Here is a 19,023-nt window from a genome sequence, read left to right as displayed (position 1 = left end):
TACCTGCGTTTATTTGTGAAAAAAACGGAAATTTGGCGAAAATTTCGCAATTTGCCAACTTGGAATTTTTATGCAATTAAATCAGAGATATGTCACACAAAATACTTAATAAGTAACATTTCCCAGATGTCTACTTTACATCAGCACAATTTTGGAACCAAAATTTTTTTTCTTGTTAGGGAGTTATAAGGGTTAAAAGTTGACCAGCAATTTCTCATTTTTACAACACCATTTTTTTTTTAGGGACCACATCTCATTTGAAGTCATTTTGAGGGGTCTATATGATAGAAAATACCCAAGTGTGACACCATTCTAAAAACTGCACCCCTCAAGGTGCTCAAAACCACATTCAAGAAGTTTATTAACCCTTCTGGTGCTTCACAGGAATTTTTGGAATGTTTAAATAAAAATGAACATTTAACTTTTTTTCACAAAAAATTTACTTCAGCTCCAATTTGTTTTATTTTACCAAGGGTAACAGGAGAAAATGGACCCCAAAAGTTGTTGTACAATTTGTCTTGAGTACGCCGATACCCCATATGTGGGGGTAAACCACTGTTTAAGCGCATGACAGAGCTCGGAAGCGAAGGAGCGCCATTTGACTTTTCAATGCAAAATTGACTGGAATTGAGATGGGACACCATGTTGCGTTTGGGGAGCCCCTGATGTGCCTAAACATTGAAACCCCCCACAAGTGACACCATTTTGGAAAGTAGACCCCCTAAGGAACTTATCTAGAGGTGTGGTGAGCACTTTGACCCACCAAGTGCTTCACAGAAGTTTATAATGCAGAACCGTAAAAATAAAAAATCATTTTTTTTCACAAAAATTATCTTTTCACCCCCAATTTTTTATTTTCCCAAGGGTAAGAAGAAATTGGACCCCAAAAGTTGTTGTACAATTTGTCCTGAGTACGCTGATACCCCACATGTGGGGGTAAACCACTGTTTGGGCGCATGGGAGACCTCGGAAGCGAAGGAGCGCCATTTGACTTTTCAATGCAAAATTGACAGGAATTGAGATGGGACGCCATGTTGCGTTTGGAGAGCCACTGATGTGCCTAAACATTGAAACCCCCCACAAGTGACACCATTTTGGAAAGTAGACCCCCTAAGGAACTTATCTAGATGTGTTTTGAGCGCTTTGACCCACCAAGGGCTTCACAGAAGTTTATAATGCAGAGCCGTAAAAATAAAACAAAAATCTTTTCCCACAAAAATTATTTTTTTAGCCCCCAGTTTTGTATTTTCCCGAGGGTAGCAGGAGAAATTGGACCCCAAAATTTGTCGTCCAAGTTGTCCTGAGTGCGATGATACACCATATGTGGGGAGAACCACTGTTTGGGCGCATGGGAGGGCTCGGAAAGGAAGGAGCGTCATTTGGAATGCAGACTTAGATGGAATGGTCTGCAGGTGTCACATTGCGTTTGCAGAGCCCCTAATGTACCTAAACAGTAGAAACCCCCCACAAGTGACCGCATTTTGGAAACTAGACCCCCCAAGGAACTTATCTAGATGTGTTGTAAGAACTTTGAACCCCCAAGTGTTTCACTACAGTTTATAACGCAGAGCCGTGAAAATAAAAAATCTTTTTTTTTTTTCCCCACAAAAATTATTTTTTAGCCCCCAGTTTTGTATTTTCCCAGGGGTAACAGGAGAAATTGGACCCCAAAGGTTGTTGTCCTATTTGTCCTGAGTACGCTGGTACCCCATATGTTGGGGTAAACCCCTGTTTGGGCACACGGGAGAGCTCGGAAGGGAAGGAGCACTGTTTTACTTTTTCAACGCAGAATTGGCTGGAATTGAGATCGGACGCCATGTCGTGTTTGGAGAGCCCCTGATGTGCCGAAACAGTGGAAAACCCCCAATTATAACTGAAACCCTAATCCAAACACACCCCTAACCCTAATCCCAACAGTAAACCTAACCACACCTCTAACCCTGACACACCCCTAACCCTAATCCCAACCCTATTCCCAACCGTAAATGTAATCTAAACCCTAACCGTAACTTTAGCCCCAACCCTAACTTTAGCCCCAACCCTAACTGTAGCCCTAACCCTAGCCCTAACCTTAGCCCTAACCCTAGCCCTAATGGGAAAATGGAAATAAATACATTTTTTTTTATTTTTCCCTAACTAAGGGGGTGATGATGGGGGGGGGTTTGATTTACTTTTATAGCGAGTTTTTTAGCGGATTTTTATGATTGGCAGCCGTCACACACTGAAAGACGCTTTTTATTGCAAAAAATATTTTTTGCGTTACCACATTTTGAGAGCTATAAATTTTCCATATTTTGGTCCACAGAGTCATGTGAGGTTTTGTTTTTTGCGGGACGAGTTGACGTTTTTATTGGTAACATTTTTGGGCACGTCACATTTTTTGATCGCTTTTTATTCCGATTTTTGTGAGGCAGAATGACCAAAAACCAGCTATTCATGAATTTCTTTTGGGGGAGGCGTTTATACCGTTCCACGTTTGGTAAAATTGATAAAGCAGTTTTATTCGTCGGGTCAGTACGATTACAGCGATACCTCATTTATATTATTTTTTTATGTTTTGGCGCTTTTATACGATAAACTATTTTATGGAAAAAGTAATTATTTTTGCATCGCTTTATTCTCAGGACTATAACTTTTTTATTTTTTTGCTGATCATGCTGTATGGCGGCTCGTTATTTGCGGGACAAGATGACGCTTTCAGCGGTACCATGGTTATTTATATCTGTCTTTTTGATCGCGTGTTATTCCACTTTTTGTTCGGCGGTATGATAATAAAGCGTTGTTTTTTGCCTCGTGTTTTTTTTTTTTTTTTTTTTTCTTACGGTGTTTACTGAAGGGGTTAGCTAGTGGGCCAGTTTTATAAGTCGGGTCGTTACGGACGCGGCGATACTAAATGTGTACTTTTATTTTGTTTTATTATTTAGATAAAGAAATGTATTTATGGGAATAATATATTTTTTTTTTTTTCATTATTTTGGAATATATTTTTTTTTTTTACACATTTGGAAATTTTTTTTTTTTTACTTTGCCCCAGGGGGGGACAATACAGATCGGTGATCTGCCAGTTTGCATAGCACTCTGACAGATCACCGATCTGAGAGAAGTGCAGGCTGCTTCACAGTGCCTGCTCTGAGCAGGCTTCTGTGAAGCCACCTCCCTCCCTGCAGGACCCGGATCCGCGGCCATCTTGGATCCAGGTCTGGAGCAGGCAGGGAGGGGGAGGTAAGACCCTCGCAGCAACGCGATCACATCGCGTTGCTGCGGGGGGCTCAGGGAAGCCCGCAGGGAGCCCCCTCCCTGCGCGATGCTTCCCTGCAACGCCGGCACATCGCGATCATGTTTGATCGCGGTGTGCCGGGGGTTAATGTGCCGGGAGCGGTCCGTTACCGCTCCTGGCACATAGTGCCGGATGTCAGCTGCGATAGGCAGCTGACACCCGGCCGCGATCGGCCGCGCTCCCCCCGTGAGCGCCGCCGATCATGCTGGACGTACTATCCCGTCCGTGGTCATGGGGGCCCACCCCACCTCGACGGGATAGTACGTCCGATGTCAGAAAGGGGTTAAACAACCACAAGACTGATTTCATCAACCAAGGTATCATTTTAGTCAGGTTAGCTGCGCTGACCTGACAATGTCTGTAGGTTATGCAACACATTCCTGCTGACAAGATCCCTTTTTTAAACTGTAGATTAATTGTAGATCTGCAGGTCAATCGCTTGTGGGGACATGATGGGTTCTCTTTAAGGCCGGCGTCACACTCGGCGTAAGACAATACGGTCCGTATTTTACGGCCGTAATACGGCCGAAATACGGTGAAATGTTCCCAAAATAGTGATCCGTAGTCAGGGTGTGTCAGCGTATTTTGCGCATGGCATCCTCCGTATGTAATCCGTATGGCATCCGTACTGCGAGATTTTCGCGCAGGCTTGCAAAACCGACATCTAATGGATTTATGTGCTCAAATGTTCGGGAAAACATATATACAGTATATATATATATATATGTCATTGAGACACATATATATATATATTCTGTATTTAGATTTCATTCAGCGCGATATGTGTTAAAAGCCGGTAATTCAATTGCCGGCTTCTCATTTCTCCTGCACAAACCCGACAGGATATGAGACATGGTTTACATACAGTAAACCATCTCATATCCCCATTTTTTTTGCATATTCCACACTACTAATGTTAGTAGTGTGTATGTGCAAAATTTCAGCGCTGTAGCTGCTGAAATAAAGGGTTAAATGGCGGAAAAAATTGGCGTGGGCTCCCGCGCAATTTTCTCCGCCAGAATGGTAAAGCCAGTGACTGAGGGCAGATATTAATAGCCAGGAGAGGGTCCATGGTTATTGGCCCCCCCGTGGCTAAAAACATCTGCCCCCAGCCACCCCAGAAAAGGCACATCTGGAAGATGCGCCTATTCTGGCACTTGGCCACTCTCTTCCCACTCCCTGTAGCGGTGGGATATGGGGTAATGAAGGGTTAATGCCACCTTGCTATTGGAAGGTGACATTAAGCCAGATTAATAAAGGAGAGGCGTCAATTATGACACCTATCCATTATTAATCCAATTGTAGGAAAGGGTTAAAAAACACACACATGATTAAAAAGTATTTTAATGAAAAAAACACAGCGGTTGTTGTAATAATTTATTGTACTCTCAGTCCATCAGGAACACCCTCGCTTGGAAAAATAATAAACGCACAAGATACATACCTTCTGCTGTCAGATCAGGTCCCACGAAGTAATCCATCTGAAGGGGTTAACTAATATTACAGGCAGAGCTGCGATAAACCGCTCGCTCGTACCTGTAATCCCCGGGTGCTGAAAGGAAAGCAGTGATCTATACTTACATTCAGTTGCGGTGATGCGCCCCTGCTGGATGTTCTCATGAACTGCAGCCTGGGAACTTTTTCCCACGCTACAGGTCATATGAGGACATCCACCAGGGGGCGCATCACCGCGACTGAAGGAAATGTAGGTCATTGACCTACATTTCATTCATTCGCGGTGATGCGCCCCCTGGTGGATGTCCTCATATGACCTGTAGCGTGGGAAAAAGTTCCCAGGCTGCAGTTCATGAGAACATCCAGCAGGGGCGCATCACCGCAACTGAATGTAAGTATAGATCACTGCTTTCCTTTCAGCACCCGGGGATTACAGGCAGAGCGAGTGGATTATCGCAGCTCTGCCTGTAATATTAGTTAACCCCTTCAGATGGATTACTTCGTGGGACCTGATCTGACAGCAGAAGGTATGTATCTTGTGCGTTTATTATTTTTCCAAGCGAGGGTGTTCCTGATGGACTGAGAGTACAATAAATTATTACAACAACCGCTGTGTTTTTTTCATTAAAATACTTTTAAATCATGTGTGTGTGTGTTTTTTAACCCTTTCCTACAATTGGATTAATAATGGATAGGTGTCATAATTGACGCCTCTCCATTATTAATCTGGCTTAATGTCACCTTCCAATAGCAAGGTGGCATTAACCCTTCATTACCCCATATCCCACCGCTACAGGGAGTGGGAAGAGAGTGGCCAAGTGCCAGAATTGGCGCATCTTCCAGATGTGCCTTTTCTGGGGTGGCTGGGGGCAGATGTTTTTAGCCACGGGGGGGCCAATAACCATGGACCCTCTCCTGGCTATTAATATCTGCCCTCAGTCACTGGCTTTACCATTCTGGCGGAGAAAATTGCGCGGGAGCCCACGCCAATTTTTTCCGACATTTAACCCTTTATTTCAGCAGCTACAGCGCTGAAATTTTGCACATACACACTACTAACATTAGTAATGTGGAATATGCAAAAAAAAAGGGGATATGAGATGGTTTACTGTATGTAAACCATGTCTCATATCCTGTCGGGTTTGTGCAGGAGAAATTAAAAGCCGGCAATTGAATTACCGACTTTTCACTAACACCGCTGCGTATTTCTCGCAAGTCACACTGCTGGTCAGTGTGGAATCCGTATTTTTCACGCCCCCATAGACTTTCATTGGCGATTTTTTTGCGCAGTACGCTGACAAACGCAGCATGCTGCGATTTTGTACGGCCGTAGAAAGCCGTATAATACTGAACCGTAATATACGGCTAATAGGAGCAGCCCCATTGAGAATAATTGTGCCGTATGTTATGCGAGTTTTACGGACGTAGTTTCTGCGCTCTTACGTCCGTAAAACTCGCCAGTGTGACGCCGGCCTAACTCAAAACTGAGTTACCATTTAGGCTAAGCGCACACGTTGCAGAATTGCCGCGGATATTTCCGCGGCAATTCTGCAACTCCTGCCGTGGGTATATCGCATGCAGAATTGGCGTGCATATTCCCGCTAAAACTAGCGTTTTGCAAGCATAATTAGCTTGCAGAATGCTAGCGTTTTCCAAGCGATCTGTAGCATCGCTTGGAAAACTGACAGGTTGGTCACACTTGTCAAACATAGTGTTTGACAAGTGTGACCAACTTTTTACTATTGATGCAGCCTGTGCCGCATCAATAGTAAAAGATAGAATGTTAAAAAAAATAAAAACAATTAACCATTTTTTTTTTATTATTCTCACCTTCCGCAGACAGCCAATCTCCTCAGCGGCTTCCGCTCCTATAGATGCTGTGTGCAGGACCTTTGATGACGTCACGTGACCGTGACGTCATCGCAGGTCCTTCACACACAGCATCTATAGGAACGGAAGCGGCCACGTGCACCGCTGAGAGGCAGGAAGTCTCCGGGGGCCATCAGAGGGGTGAGTATATCACTATTTTTTTATTTTAATTCTTTTTTTTTTTTTTTTTAATTTTTTTTTTACCAATTATATGGTGCCCAGTCCGTGGAGGAGAGTCTCCTCTCCTCCACCCTGGATACCAACCGCACATGATCTGCTTACTTCCCGCATGGTGGGCATAGCCCCATGTGGGAAGTAAGCAGATCAATGCATTCCTAGGTGTGTGGAATCCCCGCGATTCCGCAAATTTTATGAATATGCTGCGTTTTTTTTCTGGAATGCGATTCCGCTCAGGAAAACACAGCATGTGCACAAAAAAAGCGGATTGCATTCTATTAAATAGGATGCTTAATATGAGCGTTTTTTTCGCGTTTTTATAGCGAAAAAAACACGAGAAATCTGCTACGTGTGCACAGCCTTAAAGCGATGTTTGGCCTGTGACCATGTGTATGGCTTCTGACCTCTATATAGCTTGGGGGGGGGGACCCTTCTGCAAGCAGCAGTGGCGCTTGCACTGCAGCATGATCGCATATCTATGCATTATATGCACAATATATGTTTTCTTGATGCAATTTGTATGTGGTCATCCCCCACCAAAGCCTAGAAAGAGCAGGCCTCTCCCGCAAACTGTTTTATTCAAAACTCACACATTGCTGGAAATGTAACACAAGCCCATCCATGGTACAATACTTGGTTCTGCAGTTGGGTGGTCATTGGCTCTGTATTAGAAATGAGCTTTGGAGATGGGGAACTGAAAGACCGGTTACTGAATATTGGTTATGTCCAATTAAATACCAATTATTCCTTGTCATCACTGCAGGTTGTGACCTTGTGGTACAGGGCGCCGGAAGTCCTCCTGGGCTCTGTGAGATATTCCACACCAGTCGATGTATGGAGTATAGGCACGATATTTGCAGAGATTGCATCAAAGAAGCCACTGTTCCATGGAGATTCAGAAATAGATCAACTATTCAGAATATTCAGGTACGTGGATCTACAGTGTTTGGGGATAGTGACGGTGATGATGGCGTCATAATCTCTGGCCATATTTGTGGAGTACTCGAAGCAGCGCAGCGTGGTGCACACGTCCCTCATAGACCCACTCATTGAAGTGGTGGTTTTCTTCAGAGCAACTCGCCCGTCCGTGCTGCAGCTGAAGCTTCATTGCTAGCTGTGCCTCGCACAGGCTCTCCAGCATATGCACGTTGGCGCCCCACCTTTACGGGTAGGTTGCATATGAGGTAGGGAGCAGGAAGTGAAGCTGCAGCACAGACAGGCGAGCAGCAGCAGAGTGAGCAAGCCAAAAGCGTGCACACACTGCCTGCACTGGACTATGGAGGAGGCAACATGTAGATTTTAAGCTTGCGAGAAATGCCCTCACTCCTCCTGTAATTGTTTGCAGTGCCTTAGTTTGTATTTATTTATTTTTTTTGGCTGTCTGGTCTATAGAAATAAAATTAATATGGACAGAGAAAATGCTAAGGAATGGCCACTGTGTGCAGTATTGGCCAACTTAATAACTAGGGGTCGGCCTCAGCGTTTTGTAGCAGCTGATGTAATAGCCAGGGGCCAGCCGCGGTGTTCAGTAGCAGCCAACTTAATAGCTAGGGGCCAGCCTCATCACTTCTGCACCCTGTTCTCTCATTTGCTGTTCATCTGGGGCATTGTGGCCACCACCTCTTCCTCTGTACTGCCCACATGACTTGAATGGCCATGACTCCATGTGGGGTCTAGAACCTCATCATCCATTGCATCGTCACCTCTCCAGTCTGTCTGTAAAGGCCCCGTCTCACATAGCGAGATCGCTAGCGAGATCGCTGCTGAGTCACAAGTTTTGTGACGCAACAGCGACCTCAGTAGCGATCTCGCTATGTGTGACACGTACCAGCGATCAGGCCCCTGCTGCGAGATCGCTGGTCGTGTCAGAATGGCCTGGACCTTTTTTTGGTCGTTGAGGTCCCGCTGACATCGCTGAATCGGTGTGTGTGACACCGATCCAGCGATGTCTTCACTGGTAACCAGGGTAAACATCGGGTTACTTAGCGCAGGGCCGCGCTTAGTAACCCGATGTTTACCCTGGTTACCAGCGTAAATGTAAAAAAAACAAACACTACATACTCACCATCTGTTGCCCGTCAGGTCCCTTGGCGTCTGCTTCCTGCTCTGACTGACTGCCGTAAAGTGAGAGCACAGCACAGCAGTGACGTCACCGCTGCGCTCTGCTCTCACTGTACGGCGGCTCAGTCAGAGCAGGAAGCAGACGGCAAGGGACCTGACGGGCAACAGATGGTGAGTATGTACGGTTTGTTTTTTTTACATTTACGCTGGTAACCAGGGTAAACATCGGGTTACTAAGCGCGGCCCTGCGCTTAGTAACGCGATGTTTACCCTGGTTACCCGGGTGCTGCAGGGGGACTTCGGCATCGTTGAAGACAGTTTCAACGATGCCGAAGTCGTTCCCCTGATCGTTGGTCGCTGGAGAGAGCTGTCTGTGTGACAGCTCCCCAGCGACCACACAGCGACGCTGCAGCGATCAGCATAGTTGTCTGTATCGCTGCAGCGTCGCTGTGTGAGACGGGGCCTTTACTCTGCTGCTCTACTAATCCACTCCTGTCCTCACTACTCCTCCGCTTCTCCCCTCTGCAAATCCCTTCATTCTCTCAAATATCCACAAAGTATCTACTTCAAGCTGGTAACAAAGCTGTCCATAATCTGTTTCCCATATATCTCTGAACTAATTTCTCACCATGTAATCTCTGGTCCTCCCTTCTTTCCTCCATAATTGTACTTTCCTAATAATCCCCACATGTTTCACCCTGCCCCCGGCGTCTCAGCTTCTCTGCACTGTGAGCGCCGGCCAGCCAGAAAGCGAGCACAGCGGTGACGTCACCGCTGTGCTTTCCGGCTCTGCTGCTTACACAGTGGAGAGAAGCAGAACGCCGGGGGACAGACACCGGAATGTAAGTATGTACGGTTTGTTTTTTTTACGTTTACGCTGGTAACCAGGGTAAACATCGGGTTACTAAGCGCGGCCCTGCGCTTAGTAACCCGATGTTTACCCTGGTTAGCCGGGGACTTCGGCATCGCTCCAGCGCCATGATTGCACCGTGTGACCGCAGTCTACGACGCTGGAGCGATACTCATACGACGCTGCGACGTCACAGATCGTGCCGTCGTAGCGTCCAAAGTGTGACTGTGTGACAGTACCCTAACAGAACAAGTTGTTGAGCATCAGTGCACTTAATCTTTCAATTGTTGGCCAGGGCCAGGTGGATGGCTCATGGAACCATAGCCAGCAGTTGTCAGAGCAGAAGTGAGTGCTGCATGGCTAGGGGCTCAGACTGCTTGCCTGATTTTCAAAGGGGTGAGATGGAAGACTGATGCCCATGGGCCTCTGGTGCCAAATCTGCACTTTCAGCAGGGGACCGGGTGGAAGACAAAAGGGCCTGAACAGACTCTCAGCCAACCACTCTAAAACCACCACTACTTTTTCTGGCCTCACCATTCATCCAGTGGTACTTGGGCCTTTGAAATTACACAGAATAACCTGTCGCCTTCTTGCAGCAGAAGGTAGTGTTTTATTTGGGCGCATAGCAGGCAGTTTGACCATTCCCCCTCTCACTGCAGCAGCTGCATCATCACCACCAGCAACACGGCCACATCTTCTATTTGATGCTTTCAATTTTTGGGTTGAAAATTAGTATTTATTTCCCACTCTGCTTGGACCTCTGCCTTCTGGTTCAAGATTATCATTTTTTTTTAATTCTGTTTGCATGACCTATCCACATTTGTTTGCAGGGCACATGTCCTGCTCTTACCCCCATTTAGCGTATTTTGCATCCCCTTAGCCCTTACTATGACTAATTTACAGCCATTTTTTTTAATGCCCTGAAGTTCGGGCCTCCCATGGCTTCTATTGGGTTTGGTTTTGGGGTAAAGTTCAGTTCTGAAACAAACTTTCAGCTAGCTTTGCCAAAGCCAAACATGCACCGGGTCCACTCATCCCTAGTCCTAATATCTTTGCAGTTCCTGGAAATTGCCTTACCGGTACAACATGGTGGTTGTGCAGGAACTGTGCCAGACCAGAATACCGCAGGAGCTCGGCTGAGCAATTCTGCACCTTCTACAACAGATCAGAGCAGAAGAGAAGAGTCACTGCTGACATGTTTGACAGCCGGCTCTCTGCAGTGGTCTATCAACATATGGTCGGTGACACACTGGCGATAAGTGCTTAGTTCTATAGGGAAAATATAAAGTCCTGATTAAATTCCTTTTAAGGTCTTTAACCCCTTAGTGACCACCGATAAATCTCTTTACTGACCAGAGATGTAAGAGAATAGCATCCCCTGACAGGTGGCAAGCCAGCAGCTATCAGCTGTCCACTATACCTGACAACTTGCTGCATCAGCCACTATCCATGTTGGTACCAACTATAGTTGTTTAACCCCTTAAATGCTGCCGTCAATGACTGCAGCATCTGGATGGTTAAGTGTGGATGCTCCTTCTTTAATGGCATTGGCTACCTGAGATCTTAATTGTGTGGCCGTGATGTTTGCGATGGCAATTCATGGTCAAATAACGGCGCAAGTCTTCCAGCTATAGCGGGCTGCTCAGAAATTAGCGACATTTAGGTGGTAACAATCAACTTCTTTATTCCGGTCATGTCACTTTGCATTAATTCCTGAAAAGCACCACTTTTTTTTTAAGGACCTATTATGTAAGTTTCCTTGAAAAAATGAAAAATTGCCCCTACGTTTTTAAACCTTCTGAAATTCTAAGGGTATGTTCCCAATGTCGGTAAACGCTGTGGGTTTGACGCTGCGTACATCTGCAGCATCCAACCCGCAGTGTCGAGGTGTTAGTGTAGTGGATGGAATTTCAAGAAATCCGATGTCCACTATGCGTTCACCGATGCCCACGGCTTCCCTACAGACAGACATGCAGGGTGTCTCTCCAGACCGCAGCATGTCAATTTATCTTGTGGAGACGCTCAGTTTCTGCAAGATAAATTTCACCCGTCCAATGTACAGGATGCGGTGAACCCACATGGTTCACTGAACACATGCAGAATCGCCTGCGTTCAAAAGCCAGCAGCGCTTTGGACGTAGCGGACATGTACTGCGTCCAAAGCGCTCCCGATTACTGACTGTGGGAACATACCCTAACAAAATAAACCTTTTACAAATGGTGCAAAAATAAAGCAGACATGAGGGAAATGTTGTTTATTAATGTTTGTGTGGTATAACTATGTAGATTAAAGGGATAATAATTTAAAGTTCAATAATTGCTTTTTTATAAATGCAGAAAATTTCTGCATAAATTTATCATGTGCAATCTCAGAATCAATGGGATATTTTGAGGCGTTCCAGAGTTACCACATAAAGTGACATTGTTCAGATTTTAAAAATTTGGCCCAGTCACGAAGGGGTTAAAAGCAAAATAAAAATAAACTGTATTAGTTTAGTAGTTGAGATACCCTTCACATTGCTTTCTTGCTCCACTTTCTTGCTCCTGTTCAGTGCTCCTATCAAGGCTTGTCTCTTCCCAGCATTTATTGGGATTTGGCGCATGTGCTGATAATCAACGTACATCATTTTCAGGCGTATATTCCCGAAAATGATGCAGAGTCTGTACCATTTAGTCTATGGCCTCATTGGCACATATGCTGAAAACTGTTTAGCATGGGATGCTGATGAATGTGGGCAAGAATGCAATGTGAAGGGAACCTTGGGCATTGATGGTAGTCGCACATAATCTAACTTTCCAGATTTTCTTTTTTAAATGTATACAGAGCTCTGGGAACACCGAATAATGAAGTATGGCCAGAAGTGGAATCTTTGCAAGATTACAAGAATACATTTCCAAAATGGAAAGGTGGCAACCTTGGTTCTAATGTGAAGAACATTGATAAAGATGGCCTTGACTTGCTATCGGTATGTACTAAAAGTAGAGCTCTATAGTCTATGTATTTTAGTGGTGACATTTTTTCTTTTTCTCCTGTGGTTCTCAAATTGCTTATTAAGCCGAAATACAAGCAATTTCTTTCACTTAATTTTTTTAAAATTTAAAAATCCTCCCTGTTCTCGAGCGATTACCACTTGCAGACTTTGGATTGCAATACAGCATCCAAGAAGTCCCTTACTGGCTCTTTTGCAGGGGAAGGGCTCTTTGGAAAGGGCCAAGACGGGATAATGAATGGCTGGGATGTTCTTTTCCAAAAGATTTGTCAGGATAACCTAAGTGACAGCCCCTTCCTGACCAAGTTATCTCTAGGTTACAAGATCAAATTTGTGTCCCTTTCTAAATATTTTGCATGGAGTCCTGTCACTACAGAAGAGAAGAATTTATTTTGCCATACTTAATGCTCATCTTCCCATTCCCATTGCTGAGTGCTACCAGCAATTTCTTGGCTTCTCTTCCAGTATATTGCACTTATTTTTAGATTAGTGAAGGCCCTCAACATGGTCAACCGTGACAGAGGGGTAAAAATTATCCAGTATCTGGACAATCTTTTGGTGAAAGCCACGTCCAGAGAGGACTATCTGTCCAGTCTCCAAATTTTTTTGGACTCCTTGGAGCCCTTAATTTGGATCATCAATCAACATAAATTATGTCTGATACCATTCCATCTCTTGCAATTTTTAGGCACACCTGTGTGGTTTGGTTTTTCCTATCATTAATCAAGTTCTCCCTTCTTTCAACTGGAGTGTTTTGTTTGTTGAACTTGAGCTGCATCGGAGGTGTTTTTTTTGCATGATGGTCTGTCTTCAAGGCAATTCCCTTCACTCAATACCTGCAACATTTCATTCTCTCTTTGAAACAAGTCGGTGGAGTCCTTATAAATTTGATTCAGTTTTTCTGTTCTAGTCCTAATAGCCCTTTTGTGGTTGGCTGGAAAACTGGGCTGCAAACTCTCAGCCAAGCAACTCTGCACCCAGGACAGTAGAATCACTTCAGTGGTCTTCAACCAGCTCTGATTTTGCTAATGCACCCCTGACATGGATTTCTTTGCACTTTACCTTAATCACAAAATCCCATCTTATGATACCTGGATGAGACAGTCAGGTCTTTGTCATTTGTATGTTGGCTTACTGACTGAGCACTCCGCCCTTCAATATGTGGTGATTTTGGTTTTAATAGCAGGTTCCTACTTACCCATAAATGCAGGCATTGCTGACAAATGTGCACGTTCACCAAGGAATTCAGACATAGGCCGGCCTCACACTGGGCGTAAGACAATACGCCACGTATTATACGTCCGTACTACGGCCGTAATACGGAGAAATGTTCCCAAAATATTGATCCGTAGTCAGGGTGTGTCAGCGTATTTTGCGCATGGCATCCTCCGTATGTAATCCGTATGGCATCCGTACTGCGAGATTTTCGCGCAGGCTTGCAAAACCGACATCTAATGGATTTATGTGCTCAAATGTTCGGGAAAACATATATACAGTGTGTGTGTGTATATATATATATATATATATATATATATATATATATATATATTCTGTATTTAGATTTCATTCAGCGCGATATGTGTTAAAAGCCGGTAATTCAATTGCCGGCTTCTCATTTCTCCTGCACAAACCCGACATGATATGAGACATGGTTTACATACAGTAAACCATCTCATATCCCCATTTTTTTTGCATATTCCACACTACTAATGTTAGTAGTGTGTATGTGCAAAATTTCAGCGCTGTAGCTGCTGAAATAAAGGGTTAAATGGCGGAAAAAATTGGCGTGGGCTCCCGCGCAATTTTCTCCGCCAGAGTGGTAAAGCCAGTGACTGAGGGCAGATATTAATAGCCAGGAGAGGGTCCATGGTTATTGGCCCCCCCGTGGCTAAAAACATCTGCCCCCAGCCACCCCAGAAAAGGCACATCTGGAAGATGCGCCTATTCTGGCACTTGGCCACTCTCTTCCCACTCCCTGTAGCGGTGGGATATGGGGTAATGAAGGGTTAATGCCACCTTGCTATTGGAAGGTGACATTAAGCCAGATTAATAATGGAGAGGCGTCAATTATGACACCTATCCATTATTAATCCAATTGTTGGAAAGGGTTAAAAAACACACACACATGATTTAAAAGTATTTTAATGAAATAAACACAGCGGTTGTTGTAATAATTTATTGTTCTCTCAATCCATCAGGAACACCCTCGCTTGGAAAAATAATAAACGCACAAGATACATATCTTCTGGTGAACCGTCTCGTCCCACGATGTAATCCATCTGAAGGGGTTAACTAATATTACAGGCAGGAGCCCTGCTAAATGCAGCTGTGCTCCGTGCCTGTAATCCCCGGCGAATGAATGAAATGTAGGTCAATGACCTACATTTCCTTCAGTCGCGGTGATGCGCCCCCTGGTGGATGTCCTCATATGACCTGGAGCGTGGGAAAAAGTTCCCAGGCTGCAGTTCATGAGAATATCCACCAGAGGGCGCCTCACCACGCGACTCAATGTAAGTACAGATCCTGCTTTCCTTTCAGCACCCGGGGATTACAGGCACCAGCGAGTGGTTTATCGCAGCTCGTGCCTGTAATATTAGTTAACCCCTTCAGATGGATTACCTCGTTGGACGTGATCTGACATCAGAAGGTATGTATCTTGTGCGTTTATTATTTTGCCAAGCGAGGGTGTTCCTGATGGATTGAGAGAACAATAAATTATTACAACAACCGCTGTGTTTATTTCATTAAAATCCTTTTTAATCATGTGTGTGTTTTTTAACCCTTTCCTACAATTGGATTAATAATGGATAGGTGTCATAATTGACGCCTCTCCATTATTAATCTGGCTTAATGTCACCTTCCAATAGCAAGGTGGCATTAACCCTTCATTACCCCATATCCCACCGCTACAGGGAGTGGGAAGAGAGTGGCCAAGTGCCAGAATAGGCGCATCTTCCAGATGTGCCTTTTCTGGGGTGGCTGGGGGCAGATGTTTTTAGCCACGGGGGGGCCAATAACCATGGACCCTCTCCTGGCTATTAATTAATATCTGCCCTCAGTCACTGGCTTTACCACTCTGGCGGAGAAAATTGCGCGGGAGCCCACGCCAATTTTTTTCCGCCATTTAACCCTTTATTTTAGCAGCTACAGCGCACAAATTTTGCACATACACACTACTAACATTAGTAGTGTGGAATATGCAAAAAAAATGGGGATATGAGATGGTTTACTGTATGTAAACCATGTCTCATATCATGTCGGGTTTGTGAAGGAGAAGGAAAAAGCCGGCAATTGAATTACCGACTTTTCACTAACACCGCTGCGTATTTCTTGCAGGTCACACTGCTGGTCCGTGTGGAATCCGTATTTTTCTCGCCCCCATAGACTTTCATTGGCGTATTATTTGCGCAATACGCTGACAAACGCAGCATGCTGCGATTTTGTACGGCCGTAGAAAGCCGTATAATACTGAACCGTAATATACGGCTGATAGGAGCAGCCCCATTGAGAATAATTGTGCCGTATGTAATGCGAGTTTTACGGACGTAGTTTCTGCGCTCTTACGTCCGTAAAACTCGCCAGTGTGACGCCGGCCATAAGCCTAAGAGGTGTTCACACATGTAGGTACCCATCAGTTTTTGAGACCACCTTGACGATGGTTGATGGGCAGATATAATTTGGCCAGATTTTATGCTAAGAGTCTCAAATTTTTTTCCTAATATTCCAAAGCCGTATTGCTATTCATATTTCATATATGAATAGATGATAGAGTGCATTTTTTTTTTTGTATAAAGAAAAAATGCAACTCTGCCTACAAAAAAGTCTTCATGGTTGTGAGTGGATGAATAAGTCATGGCTTTTGGAAGAAGGGGAGGGAATAAACAAAAGTGCCGAAATGTAACTCGGTATGTCGGGAAAAGGATATCACCAAGAGGTAGTCTTGGGAAGACCCTGATTGCCATTGTACCAAAGGGGGGCAATTAGGAAACGTGCTCTTCCTGCCACCCATCTCTAACCACTTGGATGCTATGATTGTGATTCTGTGGCTTATGATAGGGTAAACTGTTACAATTAATGATTGCTACAGTCAGTAACAGACTGTATAACACAGAGGGCACCAACCCTTTTGACTGTCTCTGTTCTGGAGCACAACTTGTACATACTCTGGAAATATTTTCACCACAGGAAAATAAGTATAAGTAACTTTAATATTTTGTGTCCTCTCATTAACAGAAAATGCTGGTCTATGACCCTGCAAAGAGAATTTCTGCCAGGAAGGCCCTGCTTCATCCATACTTCGATGACTTGGACAAGTCAAATCTTCCAGCCAATCAAATTAAAAGTTAAATCCTGACACCCATGCTGGGTCCTAACTACTTAATTCTATGAATGGTCGCCTCTTGTTTTTTTTTTTTTTTTACTACTTGTGTATATCTGTTGTTTTTTGTCAAATTTTTTTTTTTCCTGCAGACTTTGCAGGTAATGTATTTACATGTAAATATTGCCGTGTGCTGTGTACAAATACAGTAGAGGAAATCACAGCAAAGACTAAAATAAAGATCTATATTCACAAACCATCAAAGATTTAATCAAGACATGCTGCTTAAATCATGTCGCTGGTGGTGAATTTGTTCTCGAAGTATGGAAACCAAAGGCAAGTTGTTGTCCTATGTGGTGACCACTAAAGGGGATGTATTGCCTATATTAAACTCAATCCAGAAAGTGAAACACTTGGTAGTTTAAAAAAAAAATCTAGAATTTTGTTTTCAGAAATAACTCTGGTGCTTTTTTTTCCCCCCTCTCCAGTTTATTGGGTGTGTGTGAAGCTTGCAAAGTTTAATTTTGTAATTAAATTATTTCTTTTAGTTTAAACTATTGCCTCACAAAAACAGACTAAATTGGATCATGCACTCTGTTCTCTGGTGTCCTTTTCTGATCCCTTTGTACTTATACATCTCCTTTATGTATGCTGTCAATCTGTGCTGTATAAATGTTTTTGACATTAGCTTTTTACTGCTGTATTCTTCAATTCTTGTAGAAAGGAATATATTTCTAACTTGTCAGGTGATGGAATGTACAGTGCTCGGCATGAATGCCTACACCCCTACAGATTTGTCAGAAAACACTTGGTTTCCTTTCAGAATCAACATTTTCTATGGGATACATTACTACAAAATACTCAGGGATATTACCTTTTACAATGACACTAACACATTTATTCAAGACCATGTGGCAAATAGGAGTACACCTCAATGAAAGGCTTAGGAGCACAGCTAAAGTTTGGACTACAGAATTCTAATTAACAAGGATTCAACCACCGGTAACTAATTCATTAGGCAGGTATCCAGCAGACAGTTAATCATAAATGGTGTTACTTAACAGAACCCTTCCCATTTCATGATATCAACAATGGCACCACATGGAAGATAAATGTCACAAGGCCAAACAAAGAAAATTACTACTTTTATGCAAGAAAGGTGAAGGCTACAAAAAGATCAACAAAGCTTTAATTATTTGTTAAATTGTATTCTGACTAAACTGCAGCCATCTCCCAGGTGCCCAGGCTGGCCACAGACATTAATACTTAAATAGGGGCATCTTCTGATGAGAATGATTGAAAAAAAAAAATCAACGTTCAAGTTGACAAAGTAGAAGTTTAAGAGTTTCCTTGACACAATTTATTGTACACTGCAGAGCAGAGGTGTCAAACTGCATTCCTCGAGGGCCGCCAACAGGTCATGTTTTCAGGATTTCCTTGTATTGCACAGGTGATAATTTAATCACCTGCACAGAATGATTCCAGCACCTTGTGGAATGCTAAGGAAATCCTGAAAACATGACCTGTTGGCGGCCCTCGAGGAATGCAGTTTGACACCTCTGCTGCAGAGGGATGAATATGCATGGGTGTCATCCATGAAGGAAGTACCTCCTAGAGCCCATGCAAAACAAAAACCTGTCATGCTGAAAAATATGAAGACTCTCTAATCTGGAGTGATGAGACCAAAGTAAATTTGTTTTGGTAACACATTGCTGTGAAGCTGGCATTGCATAGGTGAGGAGCGCAAAGAAAAATGTATGGTGCCTACATTGAAATATATTGGTGGTGGCAGTGTCCTAATGGGGGGCTGAATAAATGCTGCTGGTGTTGAGAAGCTGTTTCATTGCTTTCATGAATCCACAGATGTACTGCTCTGTATTGAAAGAGAAGATGCTGCCATCATTTGGTGCCCTTACTAGACAATGATCCAAAACACACATCAAGGGCCAATGTTGTGTTTCTGAAGGAGGACAGGGTAAATGTGATTCAGTGGCCAAATGTCTCTTGATCTGAACCTAGATGAACAC

At 43.9% G+C, this 19,023-nt stretch overlaps 1 protein-coding gene across 2 annotated transcripts in view; it reads left to right on the top strand.

The window, feature by feature from the left end:
- Window positions 1–17,683, top strand: part of CDK1 (cyclin dependent kinase 1) — a 50,935-nt gene extending 33,252 nt beyond the window's left edge. For both annotated transcript variants that reach the window (XM_077258792.1, XM_077258793.1), the window contains exons 6-8: window positions 7,542–7,705; window positions 12,513–12,654; window positions 16,912–17,683. In XM_077258792.1, coding sequence (XP_077114907.1) covers window positions 7,542–7,705; window positions 12,513–12,654; window positions 16,912–17,025 — 420 coding nt within the window. In that variant the 3' untranslated portion in view covers window positions 17,026–17,683. The remainder of the gene's footprint in view (window positions 1–7,541; window positions 7,706–12,512; window positions 12,655–16,911) is intronic.
- Window positions 17,684–19,023: the final 1,340 nt, after the last annotated feature.

The sequence above is a fragment of the Ranitomeya variabilis genome, chromosome 4 (genome assembly GCF_051348905.1).
Source record: "Ranitomeya variabilis isolate aRanVar5 chromosome 4, aRanVar5.hap1, whole genome shotgun sequence".
NCBI lineage: Eukaryota > Metazoa > Chordata > Amphibia > Anura > Dendrobatidae > Ranitomeya > Ranitomeya variabilis.
Note: the sequence above shows the minus strand (reverse complement) of the source record. Positions and strands in the feature narration are given on the sequence as shown.